The sequence below is a fragment of the Hippoglossus stenolepis genome, chromosome 2 (assembly GCF_022539355.2).
Source record: "Hippoglossus stenolepis isolate QCI-W04-F060 chromosome 2, HSTE1.2, whole genome shotgun sequence".
NCBI lineage: Eukaryota > Metazoa > Chordata > Actinopteri > Pleuronectiformes > Pleuronectidae > Hippoglossus > Hippoglossus stenolepis.
Genome location: NC_061484.1, coordinates 25,509,078 through 25,530,884, shown reverse-complemented (window position 1 = coordinate 25,530,884; position 21,807 = coordinate 25,509,078). Strand labels below are relative to the sequence as shown.

General features: G+C 41.1%; 2 protein-coding genes across 2 annotated transcripts in view; one reads left to right on the top strand and one right to left on the bottom strand.

Moving 5' to 3' along the window:
* LOC118122327 overlaps positions 1-13,798 on the bottom strand; it is a 30,168-nt gene extending 16,370 nt beyond the window's left edge. The window contains exons 1-20 of the mRNA XM_047342395.1: positions 13,567-13,798; positions 9,830-9,926; positions 8,842-8,860; positions 8,674-8,710; positions 6,875-6,997; positions 6,196-6,395; positions 6,019-6,122; positions 4,711-4,823; positions 4,137-4,502; positions 3,723-3,797; positions 3,393-3,634; positions 2,935-3,016; positions 2,663-2,806; positions 2,134-2,336; positions 1,939-2,048; positions 1,233-1,348; positions 968-1,138; positions 853-884; positions 229-326; positions 78-100 (exon numbers count right to left, since the gene is read on the bottom strand). Of these exons, the coding sequence (XP_047198351.1) occupies positions 78-100; positions 229-326; positions 853-884; positions 968-1,138; positions 1,233-1,348; positions 1,939-2,048; positions 2,134-2,336; positions 2,663-2,806; positions 2,935-3,016; positions 3,393-3,634; positions 3,723-3,797; positions 4,137-4,502; positions 4,711-4,823; positions 6,019-6,122; positions 6,196-6,395; positions 6,875-6,997; positions 8,674-8,710; positions 8,842-8,860; positions 9,830-9,881 (2,310 nt within the window). The 5' untranslated portion in view covers positions 9,882-9,926; positions 13,567-13,798. The remainder of the gene's footprint in view (positions 1-77; positions 101-228; positions 327-852; positions 885-967; positions 1,139-1,232; positions 1,349-1,938; positions 2,049-2,133; positions 2,337-2,662; positions 2,807-2,934; positions 3,017-3,392; positions 3,635-3,722; positions 3,798-4,136; positions 4,503-4,710; positions 4,824-6,018; positions 6,123-6,195; positions 6,396-6,874; positions 6,998-8,673; positions 8,711-8,841; positions 8,861-9,829; positions 9,927-13,566) is intronic.
* A 1,834-nt stretch (positions 13,799-15,632) lies between these two features.
* Positions 15,633-21,076, top strand: ears2 (glutamyl-tRNA synthetase 2, mitochondrial). Its single transcript, XM_035145727.2, has 10 exons — positions 15,633-16,016; positions 17,519-17,674; positions 17,775-17,964; positions 18,072-18,222; positions 18,486-18,807; positions 18,935-19,043; positions 19,188-19,341; positions 19,819-19,949; positions 20,050-20,185; positions 20,805-21,076. The coding sequence occupies exons 1-10, from the start codon at positions 15,845-15,847 to the stop codon at positions 20,898-20,900; spliced, it is 1,617 nt and encodes a 538-aa protein (XP_035001618.2). The 5' UTR covers positions 15,633-15,844; the 3' UTR covers positions 20,901-21,076.
* Positions 21,077-21,807: the final 731 nt, after the last annotated feature.

Here is a 21,807-nt window from a genome sequence, read left to right as displayed (position 1 = left end):
TAATCAGAACAAAATATTAAAGTGATGAATTAATTAATTGGAAATACAATTTGAGCCAATTTAGTAAGAAATCTCACCGTGATGTTGGCTGGAACACATTCTGTTCAAACAGACACACAAAACACTCAGTTAACACTAGACAATAAAATAAACATTTAAATAGAGATAAAAGCTTGAATTGTATTTGTGAGTTAATTGTGAGTAAATGTGTTAAAAAGTGAGACTGACCATCTGGTGCAACTCTAATCAGTTGGTCTATTCCGGCCCAGACGACCGGCTCGATGTCCGGAGGAAGAGACGGAACGGCCTCGTACAGTCGCACAAAACTGACGAGTAACAAACACAAACATTTAACATCGAACCCTGAGAGCTCATCAAAACTACACAACTTTTTGAATTTGTTAATTAAATATATAGAAAAAGACCCATGACCCAATTTTCTACCAAATTTTACTGAAATCTTATCACAACGTTCTGAGATACTCGGCGAAAAACCCACAAATAGATGAACAAATAGTTAATAATAATAAGTATAAATTCATAATAAGTACATTTATACAGCGATTCTCAAGCTTTTGAGTTTTGTATCGATAAAACCTTGTTTCTCTATTTCACACCTGAAACTTTAACTCCATTAATTTCCACATAATTTACCTTCTAATGACAATTAAATTAATAAATAATTGATAATTAAATTCAATATTGTGACATGAAAGTACGTGTATGTTGATTTATGTCATGGCTCACATGATCAAAAAATCCAATCTTAACAATAACACCCACTGTCGATATCGTAAACTTGGCTAATTTGAAGAATAACATCATGCAAGTTATCAAAGTAAAAGTACTCACATTTGTTTGAAGACATCACAGGATGTATTGACCTGAGAAATGAAATATTTTAATCATACAGCACAGCTACAGTTTAATGTGCAGGATGGGGGGGATGTGTTGGATTAGAGTTTACCATCATGGCGAGCTGAGGCAGGTGGTGTAAGACCCCTGCAAACTTTTCAGGAGACCCCATCAGGAAGTCAAACACTCGGTTGATGACGACATCTTTCTCCGGAGGAGCCCTGAGCGGCACCAGCAGCATCTCTGCTATTTGTTTGGGAGTGAGGAGGTGAAGAACCTCCAGCTGATCACAGGACAGGAGACAATATCTACAGTTTACTACACGGCTTCACTCGAGCAGTACTTCAGGGGACAAAGTATTTACTGCATGTTCTTACCCCAGAGAAGTTTGGGTTCAGCTTGTAGAAGTCAGTGATGAAGGCGAATCTGGAGAAGTAGCCAAAGGTCTTCTTCAGCCATTCTGCGCTGCTATTGGCTGTGAGGCAGTTTGGATCTGAAACATGAGCACAGAACAGAATTCATATATTTGAAATTAACCAGATTACATCATCATTTCATTCCTGATAAAGAGGAAGAACAATTCAGACGTAACTAAGGACATAAACTCGACTTCTGCACCTGAGTACAAATTTGGAGTACTTGTACGTACTTGCATATTTCCATTTCATTCAACATACTAATTTCTACTTTATCAGTTACTATATGTAGAAAAAACAATACATTTTAAAAATACAATTTACTATTATAAATTAAACTGCAACTCAAACAATGATATGCTGCTTTAAAATAGTATTGATATTAAAAAAATACTTAATAAGTACTGGAAGTATAAAAAGCAGCTAAAATTCGCTCCATATTAAAGAACCACACACTAAAATGTTACATATTAATGTATCAGTAATCAAAATAATACTATATACTATGTGTATGTTTTTGATACATTTTGCTCAGGAAAAGATATAAATACATCCATCTATAAATCCAATTATTTTACAGAATGTCGTGTTGAGATTTTTATGCAGATGCTGGATGAAAATATGAAATATGTCTTTAACTCCGTATGAAGATCATCAGCTTGCTTACCAGAGGTTTGTTTATTCAGCAGCGAGGGGTAGATGAAGTTGTGATAGATTGTGTGACTGTACTTTGGATCAGCATCCAAGACACTCATGTGTTTGCTGAGATCTGCGACACTGGACATAGAGACACAAACACAAAATGACAATTACTACACTAAAGTACTGCACTGAAATGAGCAGCTCGGACCTGTGAACCCACATGGTTTGGAAGACGGGGCAGGAGAAGTTCTTGGTGCTGAGGCAGGCGAGGAGGGGGGGGGGCACGGCCGGCAGCAGGGGCACCATCTTGACCTTGAACCAGAGCTTGATGAACTCCGGGTCCTGCAGGTGTTGCAGGGTCAGAGACGGAGATTCCGCCTCAGAGAAGATCTCGTGAAGGTCCGAGCCCAACTGGTTGAAGTTCTGGGGGATGCAAATTTCAGTTTTCATTTCAAAATGCTGCGGAAATAAAAGGTTTTGGTGAAAGTTTTGTGCCTGTGATTGTCTATAAAGGCAAAAGAAATCTAAATAAATTTGTTAATTAAATGCAGTTTATTAAATGCAGCTTTGAAATATAATATATAATAGCAGAAGTTTGTATTCATCAAAAAGTGTGTTAACATCAACACTATCTGTAAACAGTGAAAAGGGCTTTTATTTTGAAGATCCATTGAAAATCACATTAAATGCATCTACCACTGAAAATGTATGATTATGAATGAATAATAAACATATAGAGTGATACTCACGGTTGTGGATAACTCCTTCATCAGTGAGTTCAGACGTTTTGTCAGCTCGATGATCAGCTTCATGATCGTCTCCTCCGTCATCGTCAGGTTGGAACGAGCAGCGCAGTGTAAAACGTGGGCCACGTTCTCCACTGCATTCGTCAGCTGGCGGCAAACAAACAAATATATTTATATATATATATAATATGAGCACTGAGTCTCCACGTACACGGAATTCTCATCATTCATTATTGATTAAAGTAGGATTAATAACGTATAAAATCAAGCCTCACCCCACACGGGCTCTTATCAAGGGTGATGCTACAAACATCCAGGATCTCAGAGGTTTCATTGTCCTTCTGATGGTCCAGATAGCTGCACAGAAACAAGACACACACTTTTATAAGACATAATAACACACCACGTTACTACACAGGAACACAGACTGACCTCAATTAAAGGAGCATGTATAAGAAATTGAGCACTAGGGGGCAGAAGAACTCCAAAATGAGCCAATGACACAATAATACAAGCTATGGCCTTTTACCACATCAACAGACACATCTGTATAGATTTGATGTCATGTTTTCTGATAAATTTCTATCTGTGGTGCAGGGAATGCAGACTACAAGGTTATTTTTATGGTCTTTCTTTAGAAAATATCTGCTACTGCCGCTGAACAGTGAAGTAAAACAAAAACAATGAGCTAAACAGGATAAAAGGGAAAATCAAATATTTTATCTGGACTTACAACAATTGGTGGAAGGCGAGTTTGATGTTTTGATGCATCAGGTCCCCAGAGTTTGGCAAAAACCTCCGTAACACGGGCATCACCACCTGCTTGTACCAGTCCTCCACGTTCGTCACATCGAACTTTGGCAGCTCGGGGCCGACGGACGCGTTGTGCGGCCGATACATGTCTGCCAGCTCAGCCAGAGTCCAGTTGAGCAGGAACTGGGTCAGGGTGGTGCTTTTGATCTCTGACACGTTTCTCTGGGGAAACACAGCAGATCAGGAGTCACTTACATGTGTACGTCAGTTTATGTGTGAATGTGTGTATGCAGAGAGTGAGCGACTGTACCTCGCGTGTGAAGGACACAAAGTCATGAACGAAGCTCCCGATGGGTTTGAAAGCCGTCATGAACCCGTTTACAACCTGTGAGTGGGACACAAGTGGTGAATTACAAGCTTTTTACAGGACAAACCAGTGGTTATTAAATAGTGGAGGTGAGATTTGTTTTTCTGGCCCAACGGGGAAAGCAACAAGGAGATAGAAAAAGTAAGAAGCATCGGTAAAAAAGCAATAACTCAGTAAAAATGCATAAAATCATGTGGAAATATTATTAAAAAAAATAATACTATAACATAATATCATATAATATCATGTATACGGGATATAAACAGGATAAAAGATACGATTAAGATTTCTTTATCTCTTGTTTTTTTTATATTTGGGAATTTAAGACCTGGAAGAATACACGCAACATCCCAGTACCTCTCTGATGCCTTGGTGTGGAGACATAGGGTTATATGTAGGTTGTGGAGGATAGTTGGTTGGAAAACTAGGACTCGTAACGGGTTGGCCAAGGCTCATCCAGTTGAAGCCAGGGTTCGTCCAGTTGTGGGCAGGGTTCGTCCAGTTGTAGCCAGGGGTCGTCCAGTTGTGGCCAGGGGTCGTCCAGTTGTAGCCAGGGCTCATTGTGGGAGGAGGGCGAGAGGGAGAAGGGTGAGGGGGACGAGGGCCCCCTGTCAGCAAACTGTGGAAGATCAGCGTTAAGGTGCCGTTGTCCAAACCTTGGACCCCGGGCATCATCAGTAGCTCGGCCTTTTGCGCCGGGGACAACAGATGAAGAACCTCCAGCTGTGGATGAGAACAGAGGAGGAGGTTGGGAATGTGTTTGCGTTTGGTTTGAATGTAAAAAAAAAAAAAAGGACAATTACAAAACGTTGTTCTCCGGTCGCTACAGGGTGAACGTTTCCTCTGAACGTCTCTGGAGAGGAACAGCTGTTAGAATTCTCCGCTCTCTTGTGCCCTGAGGCTGTAAATCCTGTAAATCAAGTTAACTCACTCCACTGAAGAGCATGTTGAGAGTGGAGAAATCCTTCACACGGGCCATGCCTCTGAAGGCACCGAAATTCTTCATCAGCCAGTCCTCGCTGCTCTCGTTTCGACGCGCACAACCTGCACAGAGATTACACACGAATAAACACACATCAACAAAACAGAGGAGAACAAATACATCGTATACTGTCTCATATCCAAGCATCTCAATCTACTGTGCTGCACGCAGGCTACTCTGATATAAAGTGAATATGACAAAAGATTTTTTGTTTGTTTGTCTGTTTGCAGGATTATGCAAAAACTAGAATCCCATGAAATTTTGTGGAGGGGAGGGGCATTAAAAGTTGGAGTAGATACTGATAAATAGGATTTTATTTTACACTTTCTTTTACATGTGAGGCTTTTTTTTACTTTGATTTCACAGAGAATATATAGATATGTTTTTTAATTAGACACGTTTAGGGGACTGATATTTATGAGTTTGTGCAATTTGGTGCCGAGCCAAATAAGAATCCAGATCTGTGATGTTATGGAGTTGCATAAGGAGGAGGAAGGACGGTATGTGCTCTTCTCAATGTGCTTTAGTTTCAGGTTGCCTCAGTTTAAATCTGTCACTACTCATACCATGACGCTTTTGTACAATAGGCCGCACCTTGCACATTTTATTCTTCTCTTCCAAAAATGTTTGCGTAATAGTCTTGGATGACAACTAGAAGGAATATATATAATTTGCTCTTCGATAAGTTTCTTTAATTTGAAGAAAATCTTTTTGCAGGTGTAACATAAAGCAGCTGAACTCATTTTTGGCAGCAACAATATTAATAATTTAATAAGTGCGAGTTAGACTCAAATACTTCTGAATGATTCATATCTTGAAAACCGTTGAATATCACTCATTAGGTTTTTCATATACTTATATTATAGTTTAAAGCAGCAAGATAATTAGACAGTAGGATATGAAGACATGTTTACTGCGTGTTAGTGTTTATGTGATTTCTTTATTAGTTAGTGCATTTACATTGTTCCTGTTCAGGGATTTATTACTATTTGCTCAGTGTCGCTCTGTTGTTTAGTTCATGGGATGTAATTTGTTAGCGTGATTTAGAATTATTTATATTTAAAAAATGTTATGCTACATATTTGATTTTGCAATATTTTCTTTAATTTAATTGTACTTTCTTTTTATTTCACAGTGGCCTTGTTAATCAGTGTATGACAATGCATGTACAAAATGAGCATGTGATGAATAAAGCCTTTGAATCTGTTCTCCCAGTTAATTAGAAGTTAGATTGCTTAAGGGAATAAAAAGCGTTACCAGCGACTCTGTCTCCGGACAGGAAGGGGTACATAAAGAAGCTGTAGATCCACTTCTGTCTGACTGGTTCCATCTCAGAGTAATAGAGGCTGAGCTCCCTCACCCTGGAAGGAAAGACAGGAGGATGAGAAGCTGCCGCGGTCACTGAAGCACACTGATACACAGAGATGGACGTACACAGTCTGGTAGGTGGAGCAGCTGAAGTTCTTGGTGCTGAGGCAGGTCAGGAAGTGTTTGGTGATGGATTTCAGCAGCGGCTTGATCTTCACCTCCAGCCACATCTGCACCAGGGCTTCGTTCTGCATGGGGTCCGCATCGGGATTCCATTCCAGAGCCCCCTGCAGGCTGAGGACGGGCACTCCTGTCACGCTCGTCCTCTGTGGTGATGAAAGGATGAGAAAACAATTAAAAGAATCAATCACGGAAGAAGATTTTGTGGATATTTTAACTGAAAAGTTAATATAACAGATCGACAAATACATCTGATGGGGTTTTTTTGTGACATTTTTTCGTTTTTAGATTAGTTCTTGTGTTTTTGTGTGTTTGTTTTTGTCTCGACATCTTGGCACCATGTTGGAAATAAGTGTTTTTTCACTTTAAGATGTAATCCAATGTGTTTCCTTTTTCTTATTTTCTGCTAAATCCATAAATAAAAATCAATCAACCAATCAACCTCCAGTTCCAGAACAGTCTCTCACTGATCTGTGACAGTGTGGAAAGTCTGACTGTCGCATCATGAGAAACTGCCTTACAGCACCGACTGGTCAGGTTGGAACACAAGACGACATTCCTCCAGCTGCGTGCTCACTGGCACATTCCTGCGGTGTTGTGTTGTGTGGTGTTGTCTGAGCCGTACCATGAAGGTGTACACGTCCATCGCGGCCTCCAGCACGTCTTTCAGTCTGCGCACGTGGTCCCTGCCCGTGTCGTTCGATGGCAGCCCCACACAGCGGAGGAAGTGCGAGGTGGAGTCCCGGCCCTGGGAATGAATGATAAGAGGAAAACTTGAGCAATAACAAATTAGAGCAATGAAAGATTTTGTTTGAGTATTAAAGTACAAATACTGATCGGAGGGCTGATATACTTTGTGTCAGCAGCATGTTACTGTGGTAGCAGCCAGATGTGGAGGCAACGATTTTATACAACTTATTGTTGGAGCTGTTAACTCGTAGACAATTGAAACTTAAAACAAGACAATGCACGATTTTTAAAGACGTCAGAGGCCACAAAAGGCTGGAAAGCTCTGTTTTAAAGTTCAGCGTTTTATTTTAGAAGCGTGTAATATAACCCACTGGGTGGAACGATCATCTTAAAGGTAACTAGAAATGCCATATTCGCGTTATTTACATTAAGAAAATGTATTTGAGCTGATTCAGATCATTTGTTCCATTTTACCAGCAGTGAGTCAAAGAGCTGCAGCTGTTTCTGGACGTATAAACCTTCTTATATACAGGAAACATCCATGAGCGTGTGGAAATGTGCTTCACAATGAGAAGTCAGGGTGGGAACAGATTCTCCGGACAGATTGTGGCTGGTTGCTGTTTCACTGGTGCTGAATGAAAACAGGCTCCAGACAATACATGGCTACACACACACATCTATGGTTACCGGATTATTTACACAATTTCTAAGGAATGAATTTGGGGGCCTGATAAATTCAGTTGTCTTTCCAAAAGACGAGTAAACTCTGAAATGGTGACTGTCACATGCTGCTTACCACCTCATCAGACATTAAAACTGTGATGTAGTTGTACGCAGCAGAAACAAAACATCTCACAGACAACAAAGACAAACAAGTCACAACAACATCATGTCCGACAACCCTCGACATGATAGACTCCAGTGCACTGGTATTCGCCGCAGGCACATCCAGGCCATTGTTCTGGTGTTGGCGTTGTGCCGTCCACACCTTTAAAACTACCAGATGTTTTGATAAACTCTGTGAAGGTAACATTTGATCAATCTCAGTGCGGCAACGATGCGTTCAAGGTACAAACAGATCTTGATGTCATTGGAATGGGATTTTTGTGCAGTTTTGTAACGGTGCATTCAAATCATTCCTAGAATTCCAGGGCAGTGACAACACATTCACAAGCAAGCCACGAGTTTGAAAGTGTCCGAGTCAGTTGCTCCAAAAGAAAAAGATTAACTCCGGGAGGAAATCGAGGAACCAAACATGCAGAACATCCCGTCGGAGATGTCGACTTGGAAACAAAAACTTTCCACAGTGGGATTTGAACGTCTTCTGCAGCTCTGTAGCCACCTCCCCCCCCCCCACACATTGCAGACATTTTCCTGTTGTTGTGAACTTGTGAACGATTTTGCTGGATTGGTAAGTAAGCTAAAGCAAAAACCCACTTAGCCTATAATCACTTTATTATGTCAGCTTAGAATAATAAAAAACACACCAAATCCACATTAAATCACAACTTGTAACGTCTTTAAAGTCGCTGTCTGATCGTTTCTTCTTCAGAAACAATCTGAGTAATGATCCTCGATGAACAGATTAAATCAGGACGTGACGTTAAACACCTGTAGCTTTGGGAGTGAATTGATTATAAAAGCAGATAAGTAGGACAAAACTAAATGTTCTGGTGCAGTGTGTGTTTGTAGATTTAAACTGTAATAATAATAATAAGCGTCAGCTTCACTCACCGGAACACAGGTTTCTCCTGAAGTGCAGGATTCATTTCTGTAGATTTACAAGATAAAAGATAAAAGTAAGTGATCATTAAATTGAGACCAGAGGGAAATAATGTTGTAAAGAAAAGTTTAAAAGAAAATATGATGCACTACTGTAATGATAGAACTTCCTGGTCTTACCTATTAGCGCTTGATTGCCCTGTTGGGAAAAAGACAAAGTTGATTGTTAGAGCTGAGACGAGATCCTGAGAGACGTAGGACACTTTCACTCCTGAAGGTCTTTGTCATATTATTACATTATTTCGGTTTCAGTCTTACTTTGTAATTTAGGGAGCGGACTGAACAATAGGCATCTCTCACACCTGTTATTTTGTTTATATTGAGATAAAATGACTTTACAAATCTGCATCTGAGCTAAATTAGTAGTTATACATATATAAAACGAAAGGCTGCAGTGCATCATGGTTAATTAAGGCTGGTGATGATGGAGAAAATGGCCAAAAGACATTTCTGCTGCTACGTGAACATCCTGTCGCTTCAGGTCAGATGGGACCGGTCTGCTTTCTGTACCCAGAGTTAAAACTAATCATGTTGCTTTGACATTTTTTTGTGATCTTATGTAAAACACTGAATTTCCTTCCCACAAACACTATTAACTGTTATATCTTGTTCCTTATACTGTAGGATTTGGGGTTAAATTAGAGGTGGAGACAAAAATTGTCCTTTTGTCGTTATATCCTCTTTATCCTTGGAACAATATGGCTGCCGCGATTGCATAGACTTGCTTTTGTTCTCACAAACAGTGAATAGAGCCAAACCAACAGAACAGCAGTTCTTTAAATGTTTTCTGGGCACTGAGGATTTACAGGAAATGTTTCTCAGGTAGGAATCATTTGTCAGGGGACTACTCTGTGGTTTCCTGCAGCAGCTTGGTGTATGAGGGACTGAGTGACACTTCCAGGCCGGTTTATATAAATAGCTTTGTGTTTTTAACAGGTTTTGTACACCTGAGCTCTGGGGCACTGAGCTACAACAGCACGGACAAAAGCAGGATCAAATGTGACTTTAAACTTTTAATGAGACAAGCTGACAATAAGAGAAAATATAGAATATCACCAGGTGTTCCCTATGTGTCTGGATAAGAAAAGACTTCAAAATGTGATCTTACCAAAGACGCTTCCCAGAAGGTAAATGAGAAGGAACAGGCAGCGTGATCTCATGATGTGACGACTCTCATGGGACGGGGGCCTTTGTGCTGAAAATCACTGGGGAGGGAATCAGAGAAAGCAGGTGACACAGATGTGTCTACGGGTTCTAGGAGGAGGATCACAGCGTGAATTCTGTTTATACAAGAGCAAAAACGTTACATCACCAAACATCTTTGCATGAGAACGACAAGTGCTTAACGAATTAGTCACTTCCACCAAGGACGATTTAGTTTTTCCGTCAGCTGACATGATTACGCAAAGATCACCAGGCGGATATTTGGAAGGATGTGGTTCAGGGAAGAACCTGTTGAACTTTGCTCCAGATCCGGATCAGGGGGCAGATCCCAGATTGTTGTTTCCTCTTTCTTTAACGTGGTGAGATTGTTTCAGACAATAATTCAGGATCTTGACGAAAAAAATGATATAAAACTGGGACCGACGTCTATGAGTGTGTGTGATCTGGTGCCGATCCAAATAAAAAATCTGGATTTATAAAATTTAGATGTGGATTAATAAGGGGAACATACAGGACCACTTATTGCTCCCTTAAAATAATGACAAAGGTCAATTTATATAAAATAAATAGTCTTTTCCTTTCTTTACACAACAAACTTTTTTTCTTAGTCACTGTCATCGTTGTATAACGTATTCACTTGCTGGATTAAAGCTTCAACCTGTTTCAGTGGCGGCAGATACAAATCAGGGAGTGGCTGTCGGATATTATCCAGGCACAAATTGACCTTTGCCACAGGAGGACAAAGGTGATGAGACAAAAGATGCTCGGGAGGAAAGAATGCTGCAACACGAACCGTGAACCTGCGATCACTGAGACGCTGAGTCCACGACTGGGATGGAAAAATACTGTTTTTTTTAAACGTCGCTGCAACACCCCCGCAACTCTTATCTATGATTATTATCAATGACATCACCTCATAGGCACGATGAAGAGGAGGGAGCGTTATATCAACCATTAAATCTATCAGGCCACAAACAGCAGAATGTGTCTGAGTGAACACTTCTATTTATTTAATGTCAGGTTTAGATTTTTAGGTATAAAAGGTGTGTCTGTGAAAGCATGGACATTCACAGATGTTTGAACAAAATTCTCTTCAGTAGTAAAATCAATTATCCGAGCAACACGAAAGACTCAGCAAAGAAACACACACACAGAAGTTAGTAGGACACTGCGTTGACTTCCATTCATTGTGGACTGTCTAACCGAAACTTTAACCAGGACTAATTCATGCTTAACCCAAACCTTCACCTAACCACAGGTCACATCCTCCCTCTGACCTTCACCAGAACCTCACAACTGATAAAGCTCATTAGGACCAGACTCTGGGTCCCCAGGAGGTCGACCGGTCCTGATAAGGTTAGTGTGTAAACTGAAAAAGGTCCTAAAGAGGTAACAAAAAAACGAATAAACACACACACACACACACACACACACACACACACACACACACACACACACACACACACACACACACACACACACACACTATTTCTCAATCTGCTTGAAAACTAACAAGAAACAAAATAAGTGAACAATGACAGAGGATTCCTGTCTAATGAGGATTTTCTAAAGAAATTTATGGCACAACAGAGAAAAAGTGTTTCTCAGTAGATAAGATTTATTCTAATGAGAATAATAGAAAATCTAATTCATCATCATTAGGACCTGAAAGATCAACGTTGTCCTGGAGGAGAAAATCATTTGTTGTTTATGTTCTTGAAAATTTGAAGTTGTGTATTAACAAGTGAGTTTAAATCAGATCGTATGAAGACAACGTTAATTCTTTGCGATTTATAGGAAGAGACTAATGTCTTACAAATGTTTTACTCTTACACAGATATTTTTTGTGTATTCTATACGTATTTATTAACTACACACATGCACCCCCCCCCACACACACATAGTGGGTTCCCTCCCTACACTTTCACCCACACGTCCTTTGTGTTAGAGCAAATATTTGGTTGAGGAGAAAAAAGAGTTCGGTGTTTGCTCAGGATTATTGATTCTATACATAGATTTGTAACTGCGGCAGGTGAACGACAAACAGCGCCAGATTCTTTGCGTCGCTCGCTCCAAAGCTGGAGTGGTTTGAAACTATTTGTCCGATAAGGCCGGTTCACTGACGTCGGCCACTTCCACACACGTGTTCACAGAATAAACACGTTTCCTTCTCTCTTTGAGATTTTTAATCTATTGTGTAAGAGGATGAGGAGAAGGGGAACATTTAAATCTAGATCAAATCTATTGAAATATGGTTGTAGAGCAGTTTCTCTGTTGAAGTATAAAGTTAAAGTCGTAATTTTAAACTCTTTTTATTTAGTTTAGCTTATTTGAAATCATTAAAAGGACCACACACTGTAAATAAAGATGGACGACAAGTCTCCACTTCCTCCCATCATCCAGAAGTGAAGCCAAAATAGCATCAAATAACTAATCAAAACTAAGGATTATCCAAAAAATGAACATCTGGACATATATCAGTGTGATAAGAATATATACGACGTGTACTTTGACTCATCTTGACCATGTCCCATCCATTAACATGGAGGAGGAGGAGGGGTTTATGATAAACGCTAGGGGAGACGCTCTGGCTTCACTTTGACAGGAGCTGTCATGGCGTCCATCTTTACATGCAGTCCATGAAGAAGAGATTACATCACAGAAAACGTTTATCACAAAAAAGGTTCTCAAAGAATATGTCCAATATCATAAATGTAAATATTACATATAATCACATTTATGTCAAAGTGATATTATGCCACCATCTTTTTAAATATGTGTTGGTTTCACCTTTTTTTTGTTTTGTGTGTTTCAATGTGTTTAATCCAGTTTCTGACAGAACTGAACACGTCTGCTCAGGTTTTTCCAAATTATTCTACTTTATAATTCGATGTCACTTCTGTCAGTGGACAAATATTGTACATTTTGAACTGTTTTGGACTAAAGTTTTGGTTTTTTAATTTCTAACTTGACATAAGAACATACAAACATACATGAAAGAAGACGTTCATTTACTTTTCATGCTAATTGTTGACCACGTACATTTCACGAGTTAAAAAACGAAAGTAAAATAATTAGATGCTTAAGCCACAAATCTAATACCCAATGTTTTAATTCTACTACTTTTGTACTTTTACTTCAGTAACGTATTTGAATGTCAGACTTGTAGCTTATGTCTTCTTCATTTATTATTAGCAGTGATTTAATCAGCGACACATATTCATCATTCTTTATTCTAAGGGTAATCTAGAAAGTCACCTATTTCCCACTTTATATTAGTATAAGGATATAAGCGCTCCTGTGAAACCCGGTGTAATGAGGCAGAACTTATTATTCCCAACAGCTGAAATCCCCAAACGACAGGTTGTTGCTAGACGCACGCTCGCACAACAGAGCGGAGCAGACTCTGGTACTTTAAGTGATTATACAACTGATTATCAGCCTCATCCGTTCACATTTATCACAGTAAAACCAGGTCCTGTGCTGCATGACTTCATCCCAGGCCCTTATGTTCTTTATGAACTCTTTCAAACAAGATTAAAAACCAATCAATGGGAGCAGACATGTATGTACAGAGGTAAGTTTAAAAGCTGCTGATGTGATTGCTCAGGCGGCAGAAACAAAATCTAACATGGAAGTAAAAACCAGCCAGTGACATGAAATCAAAGCTGAGTCTCTTACCAAATCGTGTGTGAAGCCGGAGTCTGTCGGGTGCTGTAAGTGTCTGTGTGAGTCTCCCTCTCTCTCTCTCTCTCTCCTGACACTGAGGCACAGGTGCAGCAGTGAGACGCCTCTCACCTCAGGGCGTGTTGTCCTGTGATGAAACACAGGGGACGATGGCAGACCAGGCCTCCTGCTCTTCTACATTTTTGGCCTGAACCGCTCTGCAACTGCTGTATTCACGACTAGTGCTGCTTTGACTTTTGTGTTGAATGCATGTTCGCTCGGCTTGTGTGTGAGTACGAAACGCACCCCTGGGAAAGAAAGTCAGAAAGAGACGCCGGGTGTCGAGTTACCTCAGGTTCATGTCGAGCAGGTTACACCTCCCTGGTGTTTGTTTGTGGAAATAAAAGCCTCTATAAACCATGTTGTGTTTAACGTAGCATAAATATTGGTGTGAATTCAGTCTGACTTTATTTTCAGCCTCCGTGCTTCATTCTGTACATGTGTGTTTTTATTTGTTTTACACTGAGACTTTGGTATTTGTGTGCATGTGCATGTGCATGTGCATGTGCATGTGCACACACACACACACACACACACACACACACACACACACACACACACACACACACACACAGTGTGGCATCACAATGACTTCCTGGATACTTACCCTATTACCTTTGGCACGAAAATGACAACTTGAAGTCCCCATCACATGACTAGACAGATTTAGTTCAAGCACATCAAGTTAGACTGGTTTGTGGAACTGAGGCTTCTAACAAAGTGAATTAAGTATTTTACAGATGGATTGGTCCAGTTTAAAGATTCACTGACACGGAGCTGAGACGTGAACGATACAACAGGAACTAAAATGAGAAAATGAAGGAGAAATGTAACCAGCTGTTCCACAGGTGCTGCTCGGCTCCGGCGACTCAGAGGTTACTGTGTGTCACAGGTGTGATTGATTACAAGTCTGAAATCATGACATATAATAAATCAATGAGATATAATAATGAGATTGATTTTAACTCTTTAACAGTCGTATCAGTTATACATGCGGAAATATTACAGTTGGAACAATATTTAGCGAATGTATAGAAACCAGAGTGTTTAACCTTTGTGTGTGTTTTTGTGATGTAACTTTAGGAATTTATCTTTGTGTTTTCTCTCAAAACTTGTGAAATGATATCTAGCAAAAGAGAAACATTACATAAATTTCGTTTGACAGAAAACCAAAGCTGACAGGGCCCAACAACTATTGAATAGTTTAACTGAGGAACATTTTTTAGTTTTTATCTTTATATAATTTTAATTTGCTGATAATTTGCTATAGAAATAAAGTATTTATTTATTATTAAATGTACCCTTTTCTAGAAATCATTGCAGCAGAACCTTTCTTGCTTACAGAAGAAATGACTCATGGGATGTGAGATGTGACAACGCGACTTGGCAAGAAGTCGAAACCAGTTTGCACGGTGTTTTCCTCTGAGTCTCCTCAGCTCTCTGCATCATATGACATTTCCCTCAACAGCCTCGGCTTGAGCCAATTCTCTAGCTGCTTCCCCGAAGAGTTCCTGCAGGTTTTAGTATGACTGTCTGACTGTGAACGATCAGCTTCATCAAAAATATTACAAGACCTGTGGTCCACCATCTTTCAGCCTAAGGCCTTAAACCAGCTTCCAGTCTTCACCAGGGAAAATGTCTAACATAGTTGTCTTTTCATGAGGGAAAGACAACTGAATTGCACTGTTTGTGATATATATAAAAGACTTTTATTGATTTGCTATTGATTAAATTAACATTGCTATGATTATTTCTATTGTCTTGCTTTTGATTACATTTTTATTTCTATGATTATTTCTGTTTTTCTATTGATTAAATTTAAATGGCTGTGATTATTTGTATTGTTTTTCTGTTAATTTAATTTATATCACTATTATTATTTGTATTGTTTTGTTATTAATTACATTTACATTTCTGTGATTATTTATATTGTTTTACTGCTCAGCCCCATGAGGAAACCAGAAGTAGTAATACAAATGTCCGCTAGGTGGCAGTGTGGGCTGTTCGCTCGCTCAGTTCTTCTTCCGGTCTTCTTCCGGGTTCGAGGAAGAGTCAAATCATCAATGGAGTGAATCCCGTTCGAGTCAAAACATTGAAACGCGTGAAGGATAAAACTTTATTTTTCACGTCGTGCGGGTTTATCGCCATGTTTCTCTCCGGTGAGGTGACGTGTCGTTGACCGGCCCGTTGACCGGCGCGGGCTCGTGTCCTGTGACCGCAGCGTGTTGTCGTCATGTCGGTTCTGCTGCTGAGGTCGTGTCGGTGGTGTCGCCTGAACCGGGTGGAGGTGGTGGTGGTGGGGGGGAGTCACAGGAGGCTGGACGCGGCCGCTAGAAGATGCTGCTCCTCGGCTCAGGCTCCGGTTCAGGGGGAGGTGCGGGTCCGGTTTGCCCCCAGTCCCACAGGTACGACCCCCAGCTTCGGTCTATACGTTTAGATACACATGTACATTTTGAAATAATAAAAACATAAGATAATATAATATATCTTATAATATATAAGAGATACATGGACAAAAGTATGAGGTTATTAAAGTTACATTTTAAATCAAACAACACAGACGTTGTCATCAAATACAACCACTCACAGGCCCCTCGACCCCAATATGAAGTCAGCCACACATTACATTTATTATTTTGTAAATTATTATGCCTGTAACGACACGTAAGAAACAACTGTCCAGTCATGTTTTTTATCACCTGGGGAATATTTCCAGAATAAGATCAGTTGTGTCCTTCATCAATACAGAGAGTTGTGCCTTTTGTTTTCCTGCCTCAACTTTAAAGCAACAGAGCAGCTCCACATCATTCAGCAGCTTCAATACTGGACGAGACAAACTGGCCTCTCCTCGTTGGCTTCCAGTTTCTTTTTAGAATTAACCTTAAAAAAGATAAGTGAGCTCCTGACTGCTCAGACCTGACCGGCTCCTCAGGTCTGCTGGTCCTTCAACTGTCCCCGAGTCCGAGGTAAAGACTGGAGGGGATCCAGCCTTTTCAGTTCTGGCTCACCGGCTCTGGAGCAGCGTTTCACACACTATTGGATCAGCTGACTCTGCTTTTGTTACTTTTAAAATCTTGTCTTAAAACTTACTTTTACAGAAATCTCTGTGTTTCATTATTTACACCTCTTGCTGTAATGTTGCGAATGTTTTGTGTTGACCTGTTAATGTTGCAGGTTCCATTTTGACCTTGGAAAGCCTCATTATTACTTTCAATACGTTAGGCAGAGGCTAGAAGATCTCCTGACCTCGTGGGCCTACGTATAAAGTGACTGTTGATGATTCTCGTTTGAAAGTGAAAGAGCTCTGTCAAGAGACACACGTTGACCACAGAGATACTTGTCAACCACAGAGAGACTCACAATGTCAACGGAAGATGCACAACTACCGCAGAGAGACTCACAACCACTTCAAACTAGAATGGCACATATCTCCTCTCGGGCCCAACAGTCAGTTCCCTCAATCTGCCTGATTTTTCTTTCATCAAGATCCATGAAATGATTCCCTGGGAAAACTGTAAAGTAATGAAAAATCTCACAATATTAAAGAAAGTAAAGTAAGTAAACCACTAAAGGCCGAGTGTGATGACAAAGAGATGGAAAATACCCACAAATTGATATGAAACAACCTTACACTGATCACAAAGATTCAGAAATGACTTGAAACAACTTCAAAACAAGCACAAAGATTCACAGAGCAGCGACAAAGAGGCACAAACACACCATTTGGAGCCATTTTGTGTCTTTCTCCAGTCTCCTGCAGGATAAAAACTGTCTAACATACTGCTTTATCTTTGATCATGCAAAAAGAGCACCAAACCAGAAGTGCAGATTTGCCAATACTGTCTGTTTTAGATATTCTTTATTCAGCAGTGCGATGTCCCCCTGACCATGATGCTTTGCGCTGCAGGCTTCTTGCACCTTGGAGGCCTCCGAACTGCTCTCTACAACTACATCTTCGCAAAGAAATACGCAGGTGCCTTCGTCCTGCGACTGGAGGACACGGATCAGAGCCGACTGGTACCGGGAGCAGCTGAGTCCATAGAGGACATGCTGGAGTGGGCTGGTAGGAGACGCTGTGATTGTGAATCATCACTATAAAGTCAGATAATACAGTGTAAGAGAGGTTTATTCATTTCGTGTGTCACCATTTTCACGTCTGCCAGGTGTTCCTCCAGATGAGAGTCCTCGTCGAGGTGGGCCGCTCGGCCCATATCTGCAGTCTCACAGATTAGACCTGTACAGTCAAACGGCCCAGGAGCTCCTGCAGAGCGGCGACGCCTACCACTGCTTCTGCAGCCCACAGAGACTGGAGCTGCTGAGGAAAGAGGCTTTGAGGAGTGGACAGACGCCACGGTGACTAATTCCATCAGATTTAATCACCATGTGTGGCTGCAGAGGGCGCTGGTGCTCAGTAAAACTTACATAGTGTTGCTTTAAGATGTTCACTGTGTTCTGTGCAGGTACGACAACAGGTGTCGTCACCTCCGGGCCGACCAGGTCCAGGAGAAGCTGGATCAGGGGACGTCGCATGTGGTCAGGTTTCGTCTGGAAGCCGGCGTCGAGCCTTTTCAGGATCTGATCTTCGGATGGAATCGTCATGAAGTGGCTCAGGTCGGGTTTCTGGGGATTTTTGAAATGTGCAGCATCTAAATGTCTCTTTGCTTTACTGGTAGTCACATTAACTGATGTAGGATAGATAGATAATTCCCCCAGTTTCTCAGATAACTGCAGGGTGTTTTAAATGTATTTTTGCCTTTACATATACTCATTTAATTGTATTATGATATTGCAATCATGACTCACCACAGTTTTCTGTTTCTAGAAAAAGATGAAACTCAAAAAAAGCGTTTCCTACCCTCTGTCCTCTCCTGCAGGTGGAGGGGGACCCTGTGGTGATCAAAGCCGACGGTTTTCCCACCTATCACCTGGCGAACATCGTCGATGACCATCACATGAAGATCAGCCACGTTCTGCGAGGCTCCGAGTGGCTCATCTCCACCTCCAAACATCTCCTCATGTACCGAGCGCTCGGATGGAAACCGCCCGCCTTTGGACATCTGCCGCTCCTGATGAACAAAGACGGCAGTAAACTGTCCAAGAGGCAGGGGGATATCTTCGTCCAGAGCTTCCAGAGGGACGGGGTCCTGCCAGACGCTCTGCTGGATATCACCACCAACTGTGGCTCCGGATTCAACAGTGAGTGACGGAGACGTTATCAGAGAGAGAGAGGTTTTCACCTGTAGATCTTCTGAAATCAGCTCTGCATATTTTGCTGTAATCGGGAATATTTGCGTGCGTCTTAAGTCGTCATATTTCCTCACAGCCAATCGAATGGGGAGGAGGATAGACGAGCTGATCTCCGAGTTCAATCCCTCAAAGATCACAACTCATTCTGCTTTGTTAGACCTGGAGAAACTCCCAGAGTTCAACAGGCAAGTCAGAAACCGTCGGTCCCTCCGTGTATTCTCGTCTGTTTTATATCATCACTCTCATCTGTGTAACGCTGGAGTCAGACAACAAGGTATTTCTGCCCGTTAAGACTTTATTATTCACATTAATGTCTGTAATCGTGACAGAATCCACTTGCAGCAGCGTATTGAAGACGAGGATCAGTGCACGTTGCTGATTAAAGATCTGCAGCGGCAAATCCAGCACACGTACACGACAGAGATCCAGGAGCAAGACGTCCTACATGAGGATTATATCAGACGGGTGCTGCAGCTGCGTAAGGTAAAAATGAAGAGGACACATCAACACGATAAATGTGGGTTTATATGTTTGCTGTGCAACTGGAGGAATTTCTATATCTATAACCCCTAAAGGGGAGAAACCACAGAATCTTCCACTTCTCACTGGTTTGCCCAGTGGAAATTGTAGTTTGGCAGAAATCTCTCCACAATAACATCTGTCTATTAATCATCTCATCTCAAACAAGAAGGTTTCTGATTTGTTTTCTGCTCAAACAAAATGGGGAAGCAAGTGAATTCAAGCTGAATTTACTTCGTCTCAATTTGCAGGACTTCATCTGCGTTTTCCTCCAAATATTTAGACATTGTTTGTTATTGTACAAAATCTCAAACCCAGTAATCTTCTGTTTAACCTTTTACTCTTTCTCTAACTGGTGATCACATGTGGTCACATGTCATTACTGCCCTCTCGTCCGTCCGTCTGTCCTGTCAGACTGAAACTTGTCTCTTCCCTCTGCAGGGTCACATAACCTCCCTGCAGGAGCTGGTGAGTCCTAATTATTCGTACCTGTGGGTCCGTCCTTCCTTCACCAGCCAGCAGGTTGCAGCACTCACAGCAGAAGCCCCTCACGTTGCCTTGTTAATGCTGAAGTACGCGGCATCATCATCTTCATCAGCTCATACCTGGGCTTCACTATTCTTTTGTCACGATGCCGTTAGAGCAGGATTGTGACTGTTTCTGTGCTTTCAGATTAATAGAAGAGCGAGGGGAGCAGCTGACTCTGGATCAGCTCAGTAAAGATCTGAAGCGATTGTCCAAACAGACCAAAGCAACAAAGTACAGAGACGTGATGAAGCTCCTGCGTCTGGCTCTCAGCGGGCTGCAGGTACCGGAGGAAGCATCTTCATTTTTTATCCTGACAGTAATTTAAAAAGAGTATTTACTTAAATAAATGGACTGTTTAATCCAAATCCATTTTCCTGACCCAAAGTGAAATCTCACCACGACAAAGTTTCAGTCTCTGTGTCTCACTGAGATTTTCTAACTTTTCTCCTGAACAAACAAATCAAACCAAGATGACCATGTTTGTTTTTTGTCACGTTCACATATGTTCTCCTTTATCTTTCTTAACTACTGCACCTGCACTGTAATGCTTTAGTCTGATTTAGTCTCAGAGGAACTAATAACATCCTCTTATTATTTTTTTTTTACAGCTCACTTGGAGACTTTCGTTTCTGCTTTTTTTTCTTTTCTTTTAGAAGTTTCTGCTTGATTGTTAAAATGAAACATGAAACCTTTGCATCCGGGGTCCGGGAAGGTTAAAGTTAAAAAATGTTAGTAACGACTTCACTGCCTCATTCACCGCAGTAACTCTGCAGGACTGTGGAAAGAGGAAGTTGTTTGTGATTGCGTTACATAGATGTTACTGTCTGTTGCTTCGCGGTCTGTTGTGCATTACTTCACTGACCCCCACCCCCGATCTCCGGTTCCCCTCTGTCCTGCAGCAAGGTCCCAGCGTGGCGGAGATGATGGCGTCTTTGGGGCCTGCGGAGAGCAGCCATCGCTTCCAGAAACTGCTGCTGCTCTCAGAGACGAGTTAAAAGACTGGACAAGCTGTCGCCCCCCAGAAGAACTCCTGTTGAGGACGTGGCCTGTTTGTGGAGAGTTAAATGTTTAACCTCACACTGACTCTACCAACGCCACATTCAAAATGAACTGCACTCAGCTGGAATCAGTGAAACAATACTTGAATTATTATAAATATTTTATAAAGAGAGTTGAAAAGTCTGTTTGTTTTCTTCGCTGCTGGGAAACTTTACAGGACCAGGTGGCACCAGTCGCTCTGGGATGGGAAGTACCTTGGTTTCTTTTAATGCAAATTATCTTTACTCCAGAGAAATTTTCTCGATGATCTCCAGCTCACAGATGTATTGACTCATTAACTTGTGAGGCAGGTCAATAACTGTCGTTGGCAGCTGATGGTATTTATATGGTTTTCTTCTCACTCTTTGAACCTTGGGGTTTTCCTGCGGTACCACCGGCCTCCCCTAACAGAAGCAAAGCAACTACACAGCAAGAATAAAGCAACTATTTAGAGACACAAACCAACCGCGTAGAAACATTGTCATGAAGAAAGAAGCAGAAGAGCTTCAAAGATACACAAAACAACCTCAAATAGACACAAAACAACCAAAAGAAACCAAATGACCACGAGGAGAGATGCATAATGGCAGGAAAGACACAAAACAACCACAAAGATGTGCAGAACTACCAGAAGGACTTGAACATAAAGAGATGCAAAATGATCCCAGAGTCTAAATAATAACCAGGAGACACAAAACCACCAAATGGAAACAAAATGACCATGAGGAGAGATGCAAAGCTGCATTAAAGACACACAAAGCACATACAAAGATGCACACAAGAAACAAAATGACCACGAAGAGATGCACAACTACCGCAAAGAAACAAAACAGGATGTGTGGGGTCATTTTACCTGTTTGTGTC

Coding starts and splice junctions, on each gene's coding strand:
- ears2 (XM_035145727.2), top strand. CDS start 15,845: ATGTCGGTTCTGCTGCTGAGGTCGTGTCGGTGGTGTCGCCTGAACCGG. Junction 17,965..18,071: donor AGGAGTGGACAGACGCCACG/GTGACTAATTCC, acceptor TGTTCTGTGCAG/GTACGACAACAGGTGTCGTC. Junction 19,342..19,818: donor GGGTGCTGCAGCTGCGTAAG/GTAAAAATGAAG, acceptor TTCCCTCTGCAG/GGTCACATAACCTCCCTGCA.